The sequence below is a fragment of the Sapajus apella genome, unplaced genomic scaffold (genome assembly GCF_009761245.1).
Source record: "Sapajus apella isolate SASKATOON/1434 unplaced genomic scaffold, GSC_monkey_1.0 scaffold126, whole genome shotgun sequence".
Lineage (NCBI taxonomy): Eukaryota > Metazoa > Chordata > Mammalia > Primates > Cebidae > Sapajus > Sapajus apella.
In genome coordinates, this window is record NW_022437066.1 from 1,882,081 (window position 1) to 1,899,184 (window position 17,104).

Sequence of the window (17,104 nt, forward strand, 5' to 3'; positions counted from 1 at the left end):
TTCCCCGAGTACCGGGGAGGGGGGCAGGAGCGGGGGTGGGGACAGGGACCCCGGGAGGTGGGCGGGCGCGCGGGTGGGGCAGGCAGGGGGGCGCCTCCTTCAGCACCGCGGACAGCGCCCGGCCCAGTGGCTCTCAGGCTCCCGGCTCCGCACCACGCGGCGAGACTTCTGAGCCCCGAGCCCTCCCGGGAACGTCGACCTACGAGGAGCGCGGCTCGAGCCACTCGGCCTGGTGGCCGCGATGCTGCTGGAAACGGGGCTTGAGCGCGACCGAGAGAGGTCCGGGACCGCCACCGTCTGCACCTTGGGCGGGACTCGGGGTAAGAGCCCCGGGGTGCCTGCGGCCTCCAGCCCGGGCAGGATACCGAGGACAGAAATGGCAAGGGCGGCAGAGATGGGAGGAAGGGGCTGCGCAGGGCTAGCGGCCAGGCCAAGAAAGTTCCAGGCGGGACACAGATGAGAACACAGTGCAGGGAGAGTTTCCAGATCCCAGGGTGGCCGGGAGGGCCTGGCGCTGGCCTGCAAGAGTGCGGGACAGCGGTGGAGTAGAGGCCCCCAGAGAAAAGGGTGCATCGCAGGCACAGCTGGGGGGCGATGGGGCCGAGCGAGGGGTGCCAAGTTCCCCTGAGACTAGTGCCCCTCAGCTCTTGCACACAGCCCCACCCAGGCCTCTGGACCCCACAGCAGGGAACCCAAGGCTGGGTCTCCCGCCTGAACCACTCTCCCCAAGGGCCATTCCATCACCACGGACGCTGGGAAATAATGGAGGCATTGTTGGAGGGCCGGCCAGATGCCAGCAGCGTGGGCCGCCTCCTTGACCTGCTGCCGCCCCTGCCCCCGTCCAGCCACACACAGCCCCTGCCTGCTTCATCAGCAGCTGACACCCGCTGCCTGCACCCGGCACAGCCCGAGGACACTCGGCTTTGTGCCCTCAGGTCTTTGCCCTGGCCCTTCTTGGGTAATAAGTGCTGTGCAAAGTGAAGGGACAGAGAGCTGGCTGCATGGGCTGCTGCTCAAGACGGGCGCATCGGATCTGCTGGGAGCTGGCAGGGGGATTGTGGTTTTCTTGCACCCATCCTTTTGGGCCTGGCACCTGAAAGCTCACAGTCCAGAATGCATAGGCAGAGTGGACAGAGTATTACTGTCAGATGGCATTGGTCCCTGGTTCCCCAACCCTTCCTGGGTGTTTCTGCACTGCCAGGGCCCTCCTGTCCTCGCCATGTCCTGTGCTGTGAGGGCCGCCCACTGCTGTGTTCTTCCCCGGGTGGCTGCCCAGGGCTGGCTCTGGCCCGGGACCCTCTGGGCAGGGGTGGTTGCACCCTTCTGCCTGCAAGGATAGCGTGGGTTCTAGAGAGCTCACCTGTGTGGACTGGGTCAAAAGGCTAGAATATCAGGTAAAGAAACCGTGTTCTAATGGAGCCAGAGTACTGGGGGCTGGAAATGCAGGGGTGCCCTGGACTTCCCAGTGCTGAAGTCCACGACGCGAGGTCTTAGCTGGGTGTCCGGGACACAGAGCCTGTTCTCTCTCAAGGCTTGCTATTCTCCCCTGAGCCCACTCCGGGGCCGCAGTTCAGGGGTGGAGCCCAGAAGCCGGTTGGCATCTGGGATCGGGTCCTTGCGGTTCCGGTACGCAGCCTTCCACGCCACACTCACCCCTTCCGCGTTTCGGATTGAGCTCCTGCTGACCAGCTCCGGCTCCCGAGGCCAAACCTCAGCGGCGGGAGGACCCGGCTGCCTTCTCGACCCTCTCCCGGGAACCTTAGCCCTCCTGGCGTGTGCTCCAACCCAGGCCTCTGCCCGCGGCCCCCTCCGGCGCAGGAAGCTGCGAGGCGGGGAAGAACGCAGGCGGGCAGCCCTGACCTGAGACCTCCCCTACCGGTGCCCACCCTCAGGCTGAGCACGCGGGGTGGCCTGTGGGCACCGCAGGTCCAGGCGCAAAGGCGCGCGAGTCCGCGGTAGCCCCGGGCTAGTCTTCGCGACCCCCGGCCCCGCCCCGCGCCGCGGCCCCGCCCCCCGGCCGCTCCGCCCTCAGCTCGGCCAGAGGCTCCGGGCCCCCGGGCAGCCCGCGGGCGCAGCGCCCAGCAGCACCGGGAGTCGGTCAGACCCTGGTTCGGAGCCACTGCGGCGTGGTGTCGCCGGGCCCGGGAAAGTTCGGGACCGGAAGAGTGGCAACGCAGGGCGGCGGGACCCATGGAGGCGCGCGGGGAGCTGGGCCCGGCCCGGGAGTCGGCGGGCGGCGACCTGCTGCTAGCGCTGCTGGCGCGGAGGGCGGACCTGCGCCGAGGTGGGTGCCCGGACCGAGCGGCTGCACTGGGGAGACCCGGAGAACCTCGGGCCTTCCCCGGCCTGATCGCGGAGACTGGCAGGAGCTAGAAGACCTGGGCTGGAGTGGGTCCCCGCCTGGGCGCCTCCGCCTGAGTTTGTTTCGGGGCCCCTGTCGCTGGGTTGTCAGGGAGTGAGGCTGTGGCGCCGCGCTGCTCAGGCCAGGAAGCTCTCAGGGGTTCAAGGCGGGCTTAGGAGACCCTCTGAAGCCCTGAGCCGGCCCCTGAGCTGGAGGAGGCGCAGGGAGCAATGGCGGGGCAGTGAGGGTCCCCAAGAGGGGCGCCCCACCCGGACTCCTTCCACGTTCCAGGGGAACAGAGTCAGATGCAAGGGCCAAGGTCGAGCTGAACCTCGACCGTCGGTCTCCCCTAAGTCAGGTTTCAGCGTCTGCGCTCAGACACCTGCTCGGTTTATCCCCGTCCAGAGCCCGTCGATAGGAAAAAACCTCGCTTCTCCGGGGCCCCCAATTTCCTGGAGGCACCACTCTCGCTCCCAGCACTTAGGTTCTTAGAGAACCTGGCAGTTCTCCGGGACTCCCGGGCCAGCTGGAGCTGCAGGATGGGGAAAGAGGCCCGGGACCGGTGGGGAGTGGGAGGGACGGGCCGGCGGGAAGGGGGTTTCATCCAGGCTGTGGGGGCTCGCTGTTCCCTACTTATTTATTTATTTATTTATTTATTTTTCGACGGTTCCTGGGAGGGGTTGGCCGCGGGGGCTGGGAGGCGGAGAGAGGGAGGGAGGGAGGAGGGCTGCGCGCCCGGAGCTCGGGAGAGCTGGCCGGAGCGGGCGGGCTGGCGTCCAGGCTCCGCCGGCCCCGCCATCCCCGAGAGCAGGAGACCCCTCCGGGGCCGGAGTCGCCATGCAGCGTAAGGCCGGGGTCGCGGGCGCGGCGCGGGGTGGGCTGGGGCGGCTTTTGCCCGATGCGGGCTCCGGCGGCGCGTTGCGGCCGAGGCGCTGTCCGGCCGGAGGTGCTGAATCCGCGCTGCGCGGGCCCGTCCAGCCACCCCGCTCGCTTTATGCCGTGTCCTCGCCGCCCTGCGATCGATGCTCACGTTGGGGACCCCGGGCGCGCCGCGGCGGTTCCTGAACACTCCTCACCCGGAGCTGCGGTTTTGCCGGATGCGGGGCGCATTCATCGCGTGTTTCCCGCCACTGCGGGGGGCGGTGGAGCCCAGTTTTCTCTGCCAGAGGTCGAGGGAGCCCCTTCTCGGTTTCTCTCAGACACCGGGAGACGGGCTGGAGTCGGTGGGGTCCACAGCCAGGGAGGTAGGTGCAATGTTAGGGGGTCCCAACCCCTCCGCCGGGCACCCCCATCTGCCAGAGGCTTTCTCAAAATGCAGAGGAGTCCTCAGCCCTTTGGCACCTGAAAAAGCCACTCCTGGACTAGAGACTCCCACAGGACACCAGTGGGCCTCTCCAGCGTGGTTCCGCCAGGGGGCCTGCAGTCCCGAAGTGGGGCATGGGGGGCAGAAGCGGCGGGGAGCCAGACGTTTGAGTACCTGTGACAGCGCTGGGGGTACCCATGCCTGACACAAAGGCAGGGGATCGGCTTGTCCAGTCCACTCATAAGTACTTTTGCAGCCACCCAACGATGGGGACGACATTGGCATTTACCTTGCCGGCCTGCAGACAGGGCCACCAGGTGGGGCAGCCACATTTTCAGGGAGTCCCTAGAAAGAGTGGCCACGACGCTTAACGTGAAGGAGCCCCCGGTGGGGTGCCCCAGCTCTAGATGATGGTGAGGACCCATTTCCCTATTTTTCCTGCCTGTCTTCGGAGAGCAGATCCCCCTGGGGTGGGGTTTTCATTTGAGCTCCACATGCAGCTTTCTTGGCACTGGAACATTTTGTAATTGAGTATCCGGTCTCATGGAATGGCCTGGGCTGCTTTTCTTCTCACAGACACATTTTAGACGGTTGTCAGTTTCCCCTTAGCTCCCGCCGTAGGATGCGGTGCCTGCGCACTCCCGGAACTTGTGGGGCCACTTAAGCTGGCTGGGGAAGAGGGCGTGCAGGGAAAGGAGGAGCCCTCAGCAGCCCTGGCTCGGCTTGGGGTGGGAAGATGACTTTGCTGCCTCCTGGTCTAGGAGGTGACTCACAGCTTCCTCATGCCCACAGAGATCCCGCTGTGCGCCGGCTGTGACCAGCACATCCTGGACCGCTTCATCCTCAAGGCTCTGGACCGCCACTGGCACAGCAAGTGCCTCAAGTGCAGCGACTGCCACACGCCGCTGGCCGAGCGCTGCTTCAGCCGAGGGGAGAGCGTTTACTGCAAGGACGACTTTTTCAAGTGAGCCCCGGAGCCTCGCCTTGGTGTGGGAGCGGAGGGCACACCGGCCCTGGGGAAAGGAGGCCTGGAGTTCCGCCACCCCAGGGCTTCCTCCCCTCAATAACCGAGGCCAGGCCCTCAAAACCCACGTCTCCCAAGATCCCAGCCCCATTCTGTCACCTAGGCAGGTCACCCTGTGGCTCGGCCAAGCTAAGGGTGGGGCCTCTCCATGGGTGCTCCCTGGGTGGTCGTGCCTGGCTGGGACATCAGCAAATATTATTTGGAAAAAAAGCAATTTATTTCTTAAATCACAGAAGCAGTCATTAGAGAAGATAAGCCCATATTTGTAGAATTCTATTGAACTTAGTCCCTCTGAAATTGGTGGTGGTTTTGTCCCTAATGCTGGGGACTCAGGGGCTCTGGCCCAGTGGCCTTCATGGCTCCACCTCTGGGGTCTGAGAAACCGGCCCCAGATGGGTCCTCTCCCTCCGGATTCACCTTCCCAGATCCAGCATGGGTCCTGCAGGCAGTGGAGACCGGGCTCCCCGAGGTCCTCCTGACCCGAGGTTGCCGTTCCCTTCTCAGTGGTAGTGGGCGGCCAGGCTGGTTGACCAACCTGCAGGCCGGACAGATCCTTCCTCCGGGACCGCCTCCCCAGGCACCCGATTGCCGCTCTCCGACCCGCCCGGGGCGAAATAAGCCTCGCGCTGCCGCGCTGAGCCGGGCCCTGTGCGTCCCGCAGGCGCTTCGGGACCAAGTGCGCCGCGTGCCAGCTGGGCATCCCGCCCACGCAGGTGGTGCGCCGTGCCCAGGACTTCGTGTACCACCTGCACTGCTTTGCCTGCGTCGTGTGCAAGCGGCAGCTGGCCACGGGCGACGAGTTCTACCTCATGGAGGACAGCAGGCTCGTGTGCAAGGCGGACTATGAAACCGCCAAGCAGCGAGGTCAGCGGAAGGGACGACGCCCCCACCTTTCCTGGTCTGAAAAAGTGGGGCTGAGACCAGGCCTGGGGCTGGGGTGGGGTGGGGGCTTCCTGGGGAATCCTCACTGCCTCGCAGTCCCTCCAAGCTCTCTCTAAGGGGCCCGGGCTAGGGCGGTGGCGGCAGCAGGAAGCCGAGGCCGGGAGCGGCGGAGTCAGGGACAGACCCGCAACCCAGCCGACTCACTGGGTCCGAAGTGTGCGGCTTTTTCACCCCTAGTCGGAATTATTGCCCTAAATCCTTGGCCGCGGAAGACTGGGCCATACCCACACCCTTAGAATAAAGGAGAGCCCTCGGGGGGAGCAGAGTATTTGGAGCACGGCGGCCAAGGCTGAAGGCGGGGACGCCAACGAGGGCGGTGGGATTTTAGGGAAGACGCCGCCTCCCCCGCAGCAGAATCCGCCCTCCGCCGGCGCCCCCTCCACCCTGCCCTGAGGGCCGCCGGTTTTCGCCAATAGCTCCCAGCGCCCCCGCGTTCCGAGAAGCCAGTGGGGTGGGCTGGAAGTGGTCACCTGGGGCCCCGACGTCCCCGCACCCGCTGGAGTGGGGCGCGCTGTGGGTCCGGCTGGGGCCGGAGGGGTGGCCAGGCCTCACCGCTCACCCACCGTGCAGAGGCCGAGGCCACGGCCAAGCGGCCGCGCACGACCATCACCGCCAAGCAGCTGGAGACGCTGAAGAGCGCCTACAACACCTCGCCCAAGCCGGCGCGCCACGTGCGCGAGCAGCTCTCGTCCGAGACGGGCCTGGACATGCGCGTGGTGCAGGTCAGCGCTCGCCGCCGCGCCCCTCCCGCCCCTCCCGCCCCTCCCGCCCGCGGACTTGGGGGCCCCGCAGAGCCGGGCGGCCGCTCACCCCGCCCCGCCCCCAGGTTTGGTTCCAGAACCGCCGGGCCAAGGAGAAGAGGCTGAAGAAGGACGCCGGCCGGCAGCGCTGGGGGCAGTATTTCCGCAGCATGAAGCGCTCCCGCGGCGGCTCCAAGTCGGACAAGGACAGCGTCCAGGAGGGGCAGGACAGCGACGCCGAGGTCTCCTTCCCCGGTAGGCGGGGGAATTGCGGAGCTCGTGGAGGGAGGAGCGCGCGTCGGAGGGGTCGCAGGGAGCCTGCGGGTCTGAATTTCCCATGGGGTTAGTGGACTCCTTAAGCCGTACTTTCAGAAACATTTCACTTACAGAACCTGGTCCCCCAGCACCCTCCCCGCCCTGGGTGGCCATTCCGGACCACTGCTGTTCTCCTGGTGGGGACAGAATCCCCGTAGCCCGACCTGTCCCGAAGCTGGGCACCTAAGGGGCTTTCTCCTGGGGAGGGGTGGGGTGGGCGTGCCCAGGCCGTCTCTCTGGCTCCTAGGCCTTGCAGTGATTTTTAGGAGAATGGGCCCCGCATTTGGGAAGAAACTGAGTCAAAGTCCCAGCTGCTTGGAACTGGGGGAGGGGACTACCTGGGGTCAAGGAGAGGAAGTTCCTTACCCTTCTGTGGAGCCTGAATTATTTATTTATTCTCCAGCACTGAGGATGCTGCGCCCCCATCCCTTGAAGCCCATCCTCACAGAGTGTACAAGACACTTCGTTGTTCTCTGGGCCACTCACTCAGCCTCTCTGGAACTTACTTTCCTTGTCTGCAAAATCCGGGTGGTGGTATCCGTGCCCCTCCCTGGGCTGCTGTGGGGCTGGTCCTGAAAGCTTGGGCCCTGGCTGGACTGTTCCTGACTCTGATCCCATCAGGCCTGAAACACCCTGGGCTGACTCAGGCAGTGGAGGGCCAGGGGCAGCCATGCCTTCCATAGCAGAAGGGGCCTGCGCTGACCTGTCATGGGAGTGGGGCAGCCACTCCTGCCCCGCCCAGTAGTGCCTCCGTCCGCAGAATGGGATTCTGAGGGGCCGCAGGTGAAGGTCAGGCGCGGACTGAGCCTCTGCTTCCGTTGCAGATGAGCCTTCCTTGGTGGAAATGGGCCAGGCCAACGGCCTCTATGGGAGCTTGGGGGAGCCCACCCCAGCCTTGGGCCGGCCCTCGGGAGCGCTGGGCAACTTCACACTGGAGCACGGAGGCCTGGCAGGCCCAGAGCAGTACCGAGAGCTGCGCCCCGGCAGCCCCTACGGCGTCCCCCCATCCCCCTCCGCCCCTCAGAGCCTCCCCGGCCCCCAGCCCCTCCTCTCCAGCTTGGTGTACCCAGATGCCAGCTTGGGCCTTGTGCCCTCGGGAGCCCCAGGCGGGCCCCCACCCATGAGGGTGCTGGCCGGGAACGGACCCAGTTCCGACCTCTCCACCGGGAGCAGCGGGGGTTACCCCGACTTCCCTGCCAGCCCCGCCTCCTGGCTGGATGAGGTGGACCACGCTCAGTTCTGACCCAGGCCCGGCTCCACCCAGCACCGGACAGGAGAGAGCTGGCCCTGCATGGGTGGCTCGGGGCTGCTGGGGCCTCTGAGGAAGTGGGGCCAGGGCGTCAAGGGAGGGCTGGTGCCTTCGGAGCCTCCCACCGCCGACCGTGCAACTCCCTCCCTGGGGGGCTGAGAGACCCACCTGGCCCCTCCTCTGACACAGGGCTGGCCCATAGGTGGCTGCCCAGCAAGCCGCCTTTTTTGTAAGCAAATTTCTCCCCTTTATTGACCAATTAGCTGAGCACTTGCTGCTGTTTCTAGGCATGAAATGTCACCTTGCTGAGGCCCAGCCCAGCATAGCCCAGGAGCTGGAAAAACTCTTTCATTTCCAGAACTGAGAAACCTTCATGATCTCGCCTTCACTTCCCAGGCTCCATCTCTCTCTCGGAGCCGTTACCCCGAGCCTCCCTCTTTAGGTCAGAGATTGGCCTTGTCTATCCCGGGATGAGGCAGCAGAGGTGGGGACACACCTGAGTCCTCGAGAAGAGGCCCCTCCTCTCCCCAGGCCAAGATGGGGGGGCCCTCCCTGCCAAGATGGGGGGGCCCTCCCTGCCCCCAGCCCCGCCTCCCCTGGGAGCAGCTTTCCCCAATCCCCAGTCTCTAGATCTTTCTGTTTTTGAGTACCCTGTGGAAGAGGCAGAAAGGCCTGGGGCCCCTTCTCTCCAAGCTCAATTCTCTAAGCCCCTCAGGGTCTCCCCCCACCCCCACCCCAGGCCCTTGGTGTCCAGGCTGCACCCACAGATGTTGGTTGCCAAACAGCCTGCTCTCCCTGCCGAGCTGGCTCGGCCAGCCCTGGATGGGGAAGTCTCCCCCTGGAGAAGGCTGGGGCTCCTTTGAGCCTGCCCTGCCTTCTCCATCAGATCCTTTGGGAAGAAGTTTCTGGGAGGCGCCTGCAGCTGTGCGTGCCCCAGACACAAAGGCTGGCCCGTGTGTAAGTCAAAGTCACTCCCACAAACCTCAATCTCCAGCTACCTATTGGTTCTGTGAATGTTCCGTGTCTTTTATTTATTCTCGGGTGATCAGCTCTTTCCAAGACTTTAATAAATTTGTCAGTTACGGTCAATAGAAGGCCCTTGTCTTTCTGAGGCTGCAGGGGTGGGGGGTTGGGTGCGGGGGAAGTTCTTTGAACACTGCACCTTCAGGTGCAGCCCTGAAGGGGCCTTGGGTCCTCCCTAGTTCCTTGCTTGGGCTGGCTCCTGGTATGAATTTGGGCTCTCTTTACTCCTGGATCTTGGCCACACTCCTGAGCACTGGAAGGAGGTGTGTGGGAACAGCCCATCCATTCCTGATGAAGGGGAGGTGTAGGGGTCTCCGCACTCTGTCCCTGGGAGAGGCAGCGGCTGGGATGGCCAGAGAGCAAGACAAGGGTAGGGTGTGGGCCGTGTGTGCCACTCACAGCTTGCAGCTGGCACCAGCCCCAGGACAGGGGTGCTGGTGTAGGCTGTAGGGTGACCAGCCTCATGGTCGTGGAAGTCTCTCCAGCTTGGATTCCAATCCTCTCTTCTAATTTGCTGTGTGACCCTGGGCTGGTCTCCCACTCTTTTCTCCCCTGCTCCCCACCCTCTTCCCCCTCTTCCTTCCTGTTCACCCTCTTCCCTCCTCTCTCCTCCCTTCCCCCTCTTCCCTCTCCTCCCCTTCCCCCTTTTCCCTCCCCCCCCCTTCCCCCTTTTCCCTCCCCTCACCTTCCCCCTCTTCCCTCCCCTCACCTTCCCTCTCTTTGCTCCTCTCTCCTTCGCCCCCTCCCCTTTCCCCTGACCTGAGCTTTCTCTTCTGTGAGATTGAGGGAAGCAGGCCCTCTGAGCCCTGCTTCCCCTGCTGTAAAGAGAAGACAGTGGTGACAGTCCCCTCAGAGGGCTGGCAGAGGGTGTGTGTGCCCCACCCCCACCCCAGGTGAGTGCTCCTATAGGGACAGTGGTAGAAGCAGGCAGGGCTGACTCTCCCACTTCTGCCTTCCCTCCTGCAGGATGGCAGGGCTGGGCCTCTTCCCTGAGGGTCTCTCCCTCCAAGGGCCTCCCTGGAGCAGAGCAGGGGCTGGAGGAAGGAGCCCCTTTGGAGCCTGGGTTTCCTATTTCTCACTGGACGGGGAGGGACGGTGGGGGAGCCGAGGAGTGACTTTCATGGGGATCTTTGCACTAGCCTCAGTTCCCCCAGTAAGGGCGGGAGCCCCCTGCAGAATGTGGCCAAGGGAAGCTGCTCTGAGCTGCAGGACCAGAGTCTTCCCCCTTTTTTGATCTCCCCCCAAGTCTCTCCAGGACCAGCCATCTTTTGGGGGGAACTGGTTGGGACCAGTTGTCTTGTTTTGTTTTGTTTTTTTTTGAGACAGAGTTTTGCTCTTGTCACCCAGGCTGGAGTGCAGTGGCACAATCTCGGCTCACTGCAACCTCTGCCTCTCGGGTTCAAGCCATTCTCCTGTCTCAGCCTCCTGAGTAGCTAGAACTAAAGGCTCCCACCATACCAGGCTAATTTTTGGTATTTTTAGTAGAGCTGGGGTTTCACATATTGGTCAGGCTGGTCTCAAACTACTGACCTCAGATGATCTGCCCTCCTCCGTCTCCCAAAGTGCTGGTAGTCCCCCCACACCCAGCCAGCTAATTTTTTGTGTTTTTATTAGAAACGGGGTTTCACCATGTTGACCTGGCCAAGGGACCAGCTGTCTTTTGAGGGACATGCTTTTCATCCTTTTGGGATGAGTGTCAGGCACTTCTTTTCTGAGTTCCATAGCTGCTGCTTCCCTCAATCTCACAGAAGAGAAAGCTCAGGCCAGGGGAAAGGGGAAGGGGGAAGGAGAGAGGATCAAAGAGGGGGATGGGGAGGGGAGGGAAGAGGGGGAAGCGGAGGGAAGGAAAGAGGGAGAAGGGTAAGGGGGTAAGATGGGGAAGGGGAGGGGAGGGAAGAGGGGGAAGGGGATGGGGGGAAGAGGGAGGAGAAGGGAGGGAAGAGGGGGAAGGTGAGGGGAGGGAAGAGGGGGAAGGGGAGGGGAGGGAAGAGGGGGAAGGGAGGGAAGAGTGGGGAGGGAGGAGAGATGAGGGAAGAGGGTGAAGGGGAAGGAAGAGGGGGAAGAGGGTGGGGAGCTGGGGAGAAAAGAGTGGGAGGCTGTCTTCAGTCTTGCAGGCTTGGGCAGCCCTGGGGTCTGGCAGTGATGGGTCTGCGGCAAAGCAGCTCTGAGAAACATCACAGGAAGTGGATGTCCAGGCTGACCTGACCCTGACCTCTGCTGATCTCTAGGTGCCCCCAGACCCCAGGTCTGCTGGGCTGAGCCTGGCAGGGGCTCTGGCGGGCTCCTGGATCTGTTCACTCCACAAACCTTTATAGAATTGGCTGTGCTCCCCCATCAGCCCCTGCCTGTGGGGAGACTGAGGCCCAGAGGGGGAATGGGTCTGTCCTGGGCTGGGCCTCCCGCCACCCCGCGGCTGTGGGGAAGGAGGGGTGCTGCCCAGGCCAGCAGGGATTCTGTCCTCCCAAGCACCACCCGCCTCAGCGCCCCCCTGCCTCCCTGTGGCACCTGGCTTTCCGCCCCCAGGTTCTGGCAGCCCCTCTGTCTAGGAGGCACCGGGCAACCCTGGGAAGCAGGGAGACGCGCAGTCACCCGGGTGGCCCTGGCAGGGGAGAAGGGCCCCGACGGCCGCAGAGGATGTAGGCGACCAGGGCCCAGTGGACACACGCGGAGCGTGGAGGCCGATGGGGCTGGACGCGGGGGTGGCCCCGGGGACGGAGACCCGTGCGAGTAGGGGACAACCCCAGACTCTTCCGGGGCAACCGGCCGCCCGCGGGACAGAGCGGCTCCGGGCCCAGGTCGGAGGCTGGATTTAGGGAGGGGCGCGCCGCGGGGTGCAGCGCGGGCTGGAGGGGCAGCCCCGAGGAGGGGCGCAAATCCTCCAGCCCACCCCCACCCGCCCCGGCCTCGGGTGCCTCCTCCAGGCCGCGCGGGACCTTTTAGGCGCTGACAGGTTAATAAAGTGCCGAGTGTTCCCGCGGGCCCCGTCAGAGTCCGCTCCAGCTGGCGGCGCGTCGATAATCCCGGAGCCCGTGGCCGCCCCCGCCTCGAGTGCGGGCGGGGCTGCACCCGACGCCCCCCGGGGAGCCCGGGGTGGGGGGGGCGGGCTGGATCGGCGCGGGGGCGGAGCCTGCGGAGGTGGCCTCGGCGACGGGAGGCCCGCGGGGCCCTGGACAGCTTGTCTGCGTGACCTCGCTGGCCTCAGTTTCCCGATCCGAGCGGAGCGCGTGCCGCTCTGGCAGAATCCGGTTCCACCCCGCGTGGGCCTGGGGGGTGCCTGTGACCTCCCCGCGCCCCAGGCTCCGACCTCCTCCGGCTGCGGTTCCGCACCCACGAGGGCGAACCCAGAATCAGACTTAGGGCCGCGGCCCACACCTTGACCCCCGCCAGGCCTTGGGGAGCCCAGCAAGGGCCGCAGACCTCAGGCGGAGAGAGACCTCGGACCGCGGGGCTGTCTGCAGGTTTCGGGCGGTAGAGAGGTGAAGGGAGGGAGAGGGCGGACCCCCATCATCCCGGGGCGACGCCCCTTCCTTCCAGGGAGGAGTCGTTTCTTGCGGACGTGGATGCTTCAGCTGCGCTCCTGCGGGTTGTCAGCCCCGAATTCGGGGCTCCTGGGGGTTCGGGGGCAGATCGAAGGCTGAGGTCCCGCCCGCGGCTGGGGTCTCCCGGTCTGGGACCCTGGAGTGGCGGGCGAGGCGGGGCCCAGGGGCTCGGCGGGAGAGGGTGGTCCGGGCGGAGGGAGACCCCGAGCTGGGACCTGCCCGGCTCTGCTGGCGTCGCTGGCCCAGGGAGCTCGGAGGGCCAGGGTTCTGCGCCGCCCGGGGTGCAGGCAGCCTGGGCGGGGCGGGCGCCCGAGAACGCGTTTTGTCTTTATTTCCCGTTCGTTGGGGTCCCGGCCCGAGAGGCAGCGGGAGTCCCTGACCAGGAAGGACCGACCCTGGCCCAGGACCCCATCCCCCTTGCAGCAGGGGCTGGGGTGGGGGCCCCTTGGCGGGACGGGGGAGGAGCTCTGAATCCGGCAACCGTATTACATCATCCAACTTTAACATCTGAATAATAAAATAATTTCAACCAACACATGAAAAGGGCTTCTTTTAGCTTAAATATGAAATTCACGCGAAGAGCTTCTTCCAGCCGAAAGGAGCTTCCCAAAGCAGGGGATGCCTCAGAGCTCACAGGGACACGCCTCCCTTTCCCTAGGAGCAGGGACACTCCTGCCCTCCCTTCCTTTCCCTCCTCACCATCTGCCGGCAGGTCCAGCCCCCCTCCCCAAGGGTGGACAGGAGCGGGTGGGGGCCCAAATCCTGGGCTTGCCTGATCGGGTACCAGTTCTGATAAATCAGAGGTTTTTCAAGAGAATCAGCCTGCGGCGCTAAATCCCAGGGGCTGTAATGATCAATTCTTTAAGCCCATAATTGTTTAAATTACTCGGAGCAACATAAAACATTAATTTTAAGAAATTTAATAGAAAAAGCTCTTTAAATCCACAACGAGATAAATGACACCCAATATGGCGACCTTTTTCCATACCTTGGTGACATTGAATAATCTGAAAGTTATTTACATTTTCATTCTTCGTGGAAAATGTTGACAAGCTTTTGGCGGTGGGCGAGGTGCGTGGTGGCGCTGGAGCACCCCCTCCCCCCTAATTAATGGGGGAGCAGCGACTTCATAAGCAGAATTTTCATCAGTCTGCCTGTGCGACCTCGGGTGACGGCTCCCACCCTCCTGGAGCTGATGCAACTACAGCTCATTTTTTACCATAAAAATATTCCGTCCTGGCCAGCGGAGCCCCCTCTTGGCCTTCAGAAGTAGGTGTGAGACGAAGATGCAGCTGTCATGTTCAGGGCTAGGATAGAGCCCAAGGCCAAACCTAGGAGAAAACTCCGGAGTCTGCAGTCCCCGCCCCCCCAGAGTCCGCCCTGCACCTGCTCTAGATGCAGCCTTGCTGTGGGGTGTGCCCTGCCCGGGAGCCACAGGCCCCAGATGCCACACAGCCCTCCACACCCAGTTCCACACACTTTCCCCCACGCCATCCTGGGGTGCTATCTCAGGTGGGCTGGGTCCCCCAGGTCACACCGTCCGGGGTGGGTGGGGCCGAGAACCGGGAGCCGAGGTGGGACGCCCTGGGCAGAGCAGGCCTCAGAGCACAGCCTCAGAAGAACTGGCCCCTTGTCCTTCCCATCCATGCGATTCACTGGTCGTGCTGTGTGTCCCTGGGCGAGCCGCTCAGCCTCTCTGACTCTGTGAAAAGCAAATAGAGTCTCCTTCCCAGGGTTACCGCAGGGCTTGCCAAGGCAAAGCCTGAATGGGTGGGTGAAGCGCACACCCCCCACCTGGGCACGCACACACGCTCGTCTGCTCTCCAAGAGGTCACACACCCACAGCACGTCACAAGCACTCACATCCTCCACATGCTCCCAGAGCACAGGTGCGGGAGGTGGCAGCTGTGGAGCTTCCTCTCTAGGCGGTGGAGGATTGGAACTGGCCCCTGGTGATGGTTGCACGGGGCTCACTTGAAACTCCTTCATTTTATGCGATGCGAACTTTACCTTGATTTTAAAGGGAGGGTTACTCCCTCCCAGGCGGCCCTGGAGGATGAGCCTGGCTACCAGCGGGAGAGGCAGACTGGAAATCTTGTGGGTAACCTGGAGCGGGCAACGTCCCACCTGGCTCCAAAAGCTGCCATCTCCCGGAGCCGCTCCCCGCCTCACCCCTCCTGGGAGTCTTGGCCCAGGGCAGCGGGACTGAGCCTCGATGGCCTCTCCTGCCCGGGCCAACCACACTGGTCTGGCCTGCAAACGGGGCTGGGCCATGGGCAGTGTGTCTGTGCCCAGCGCCTGGTCACAGCCGGCCTGGATGTCGGTAACCCAGCTCCCGCAGCCCCAGGGCTTCCCTGGAAGGCTGGAGTCTCCACAGGTTTGCCTTGACTAGGGAGAGCCCACGGGGGAGGGGAACTGGGAGCCTTGGGGCCCAGCAGCGATGTGCATTTCCAGCGCCCCAGCCCCACTGACGGGTGGTCATTTAGAGAGTGGCCCTGTCCTGTCCTCAGCCAAAAGGTCTGCAAGAGCTTTGTCCTCTGGCTGGCCCGGCCTGACCGCTGGCTTTGTCAGACCTTCAGAGCGGTCAGAGGTTGAGACCTGCAATGTAATAGGGGTGACACCATGACTCCGACTCCTGCCACCCTCCCCATTTTCTTCCTCTGCTTGGGGAACAACGCTGGCCGCAGATGTGGTGGGTGGCTGGGCATTAGGGGTGGCCACACTTGAAGGCTCAGCTAGGTCTGGCAGAGGACAGAGGTGGCAGGACCAGTCAGCTACCACCTGCTCTGAGCCCGAGAGGGCTGGCCCGGGTTGAGACAGGAGGTGGGGGAGGATGGCAGAAAGGTGGGTCTTCCCGGAGCCCCCGCCTCGGGCGGTTCCTCACAGCACTTACTCCCCCAGTCCTTCCCAGGGAGCCGGCCACCCCGCCCCATCCAGCACCCAGGAGGGGTGTGGCCAGAGGGCCCTCAAACTCACTTCCTCACAGCAAAGGCCCCGGTGCCAGGCCCGTCCTCGGGGCTGCCTGGGGATCTAGGGCCCTGTGACTCCGAGGCCTGATGAAAGCTGGCGGCCCCTCTGGGGTTTATCAGGTCCTTCGGGCCTAGTGGCAAAGCCAGCGGGAGCTCCGGCCTAGGGTGGGGCTCGCTCCTCTCCCCCGAAAATGCTTTGTTCAGAGCTCTGTAATCCTTGGAATGACAAGGTTTAAAATTTAATTAGCAGGCTCCTCTTATGCAAACTCTCCTCATTAAACTAAGTGTCCCATTAGTTAAAGTGAAACCGAATGGGGTGGGATTAGGGTCGCGGTGGAGATGGATAAGGCAGCCGGAGTTTTATGGGCGGGAGCCTTTCCTGTGGCCCAGACTGGCTTCGAAACAGGGGTCCCCCAGTCCTTCAGGTGACACTGGCCTCAGAACTGAGGGAGGGCTGGGCCGGCTGGGGCTGACACTCGGGCGGGCCAAGACCTTCACAGCCAGGGTGTGTGTCGAAGCCACCGCCTGGAGAGACGGCATAGCCTGAGCCCCGACCCCACTGGGCATTTGAAAGGCAGCGTGGCTGGCAGGGGCTGTCTCCTTCCCTGCCGGTGACCACTGGGTTCCCCCAATCCCATCTCCCAGGGCCGGGCTGGCCACGCTTAGCAGGTATAAACTCACACGCACAGTTGATTTTTTTTGTAACGACTGTAACAAAAGCTCCTTGCGGAAAATTTGGGAAACAGAACCCCGACACTGCCCCGCACGTGCTCCACCCACACCCCATTTGCTGATGCTCCTTCCAGACGTCTCCTAGGCGGTGCACGGACATATCATCTTGCCCAGGGTGGGTTTTTCTTTTTTAATTAAAAAAATTTTTTTTTGAGATGGAATCTCACTCTGTCACCCAGGCTGGAGTGCAGTGGCTCGATCGCGGCTCACCGCAACCTCTGCTGCCCACGGTCGAGTGATTCTCCTGCCTCAGCCTTCCGAGTAGCTGGGATTACAGACGCCTGTCACTGCACCAGGCTAATTTTTGTCATTTTTAGTAGGGACCGGGTTTCATCATCTTGGCCAGGCTGGTCTTGAACTCCTGACCTCACAATCCACCGCCTCAGCCTCCCAAAGTGCTGGGATTACAGGCATAAGCCACCGCACCCAGCCCAAAATTTTACCCTTATTTATTTATTTTAAGACAAGGTTTTACTCAGTTGCCCAGGCTGGGGTGCAGTGGTGCCATGACAGCTCACTGCAGCCTCCAACTCCTGGACTCAAGCGATCCTCCTGCCTCAGCCTCCCAAGTAGCTGGGACTTTAACAACTAAAACTGGGACCACATCCAGCTCTTTTTTTTTTTTTTGAGACTGAGTTTTGTTCTTTTTATTACCAAGGCTGGAGTGCAATGGTGCAATCTTGGCTCCCTGCATCCTCCACTTCCCGGGTTCCAGCGATTCTCCTGTCTCAGCCTCCCAAGTAGCTGGGACTACAGGCACATGCCACCACACTCAGCTAGTTTTGTATTTTTAGTAAAGATGGGGTTTCATCATATTGGTCAGGCTGGTCTTGAACTCCTGACCTCAGGTGATTCCCACCTCGACCTCCCATGGGATTACAGGGGTGAGCCACCGTGCCTGGCCTTTTTTTTTTTTTTTTTTTTTTT

General features: G+C 63.0%; 1 protein-coding gene across 2 annotated transcripts; it reads left to right on the forward strand.

The window, feature by feature from the left end:
• The first annotated feature begins 156 nt into the window (after positions 1 to 156).
• Positions 157 to 9,004, forward strand: LHX3 (LIM homeobox 3). Of its 2 annotated transcripts, none has more exons than XM_032261906.1 (6): positions 157 to 320; positions 4,437 to 4,608; positions 5,330 to 5,532; positions 6,181 to 6,332; positions 6,437 to 6,605; positions 7,490 to 9,004. In XM_032261906.1, the coding sequence occupies exons 1-6, from the start codon at positions 242 to 244 to the stop codon at positions 7,906 to 7,908; spliced, it is 1,194 nt and encodes a 397-aa protein (XP_032117797.1). In that variant the 5' UTR covers positions 157 to 241; the 3' UTR covers positions 7,909 to 9,004. The 2 variants fall into 2 exon arrangements, with proteins under 2 accessions (XP_032117797.1, XP_032117796.1); XM_032261905.1 differs by lacking the exon at positions 157 to 320 and adding an exon at positions 2,079 to 2,284.
• Positions 9,005 to 17,104: the final 8,100 nt, after the last annotated feature.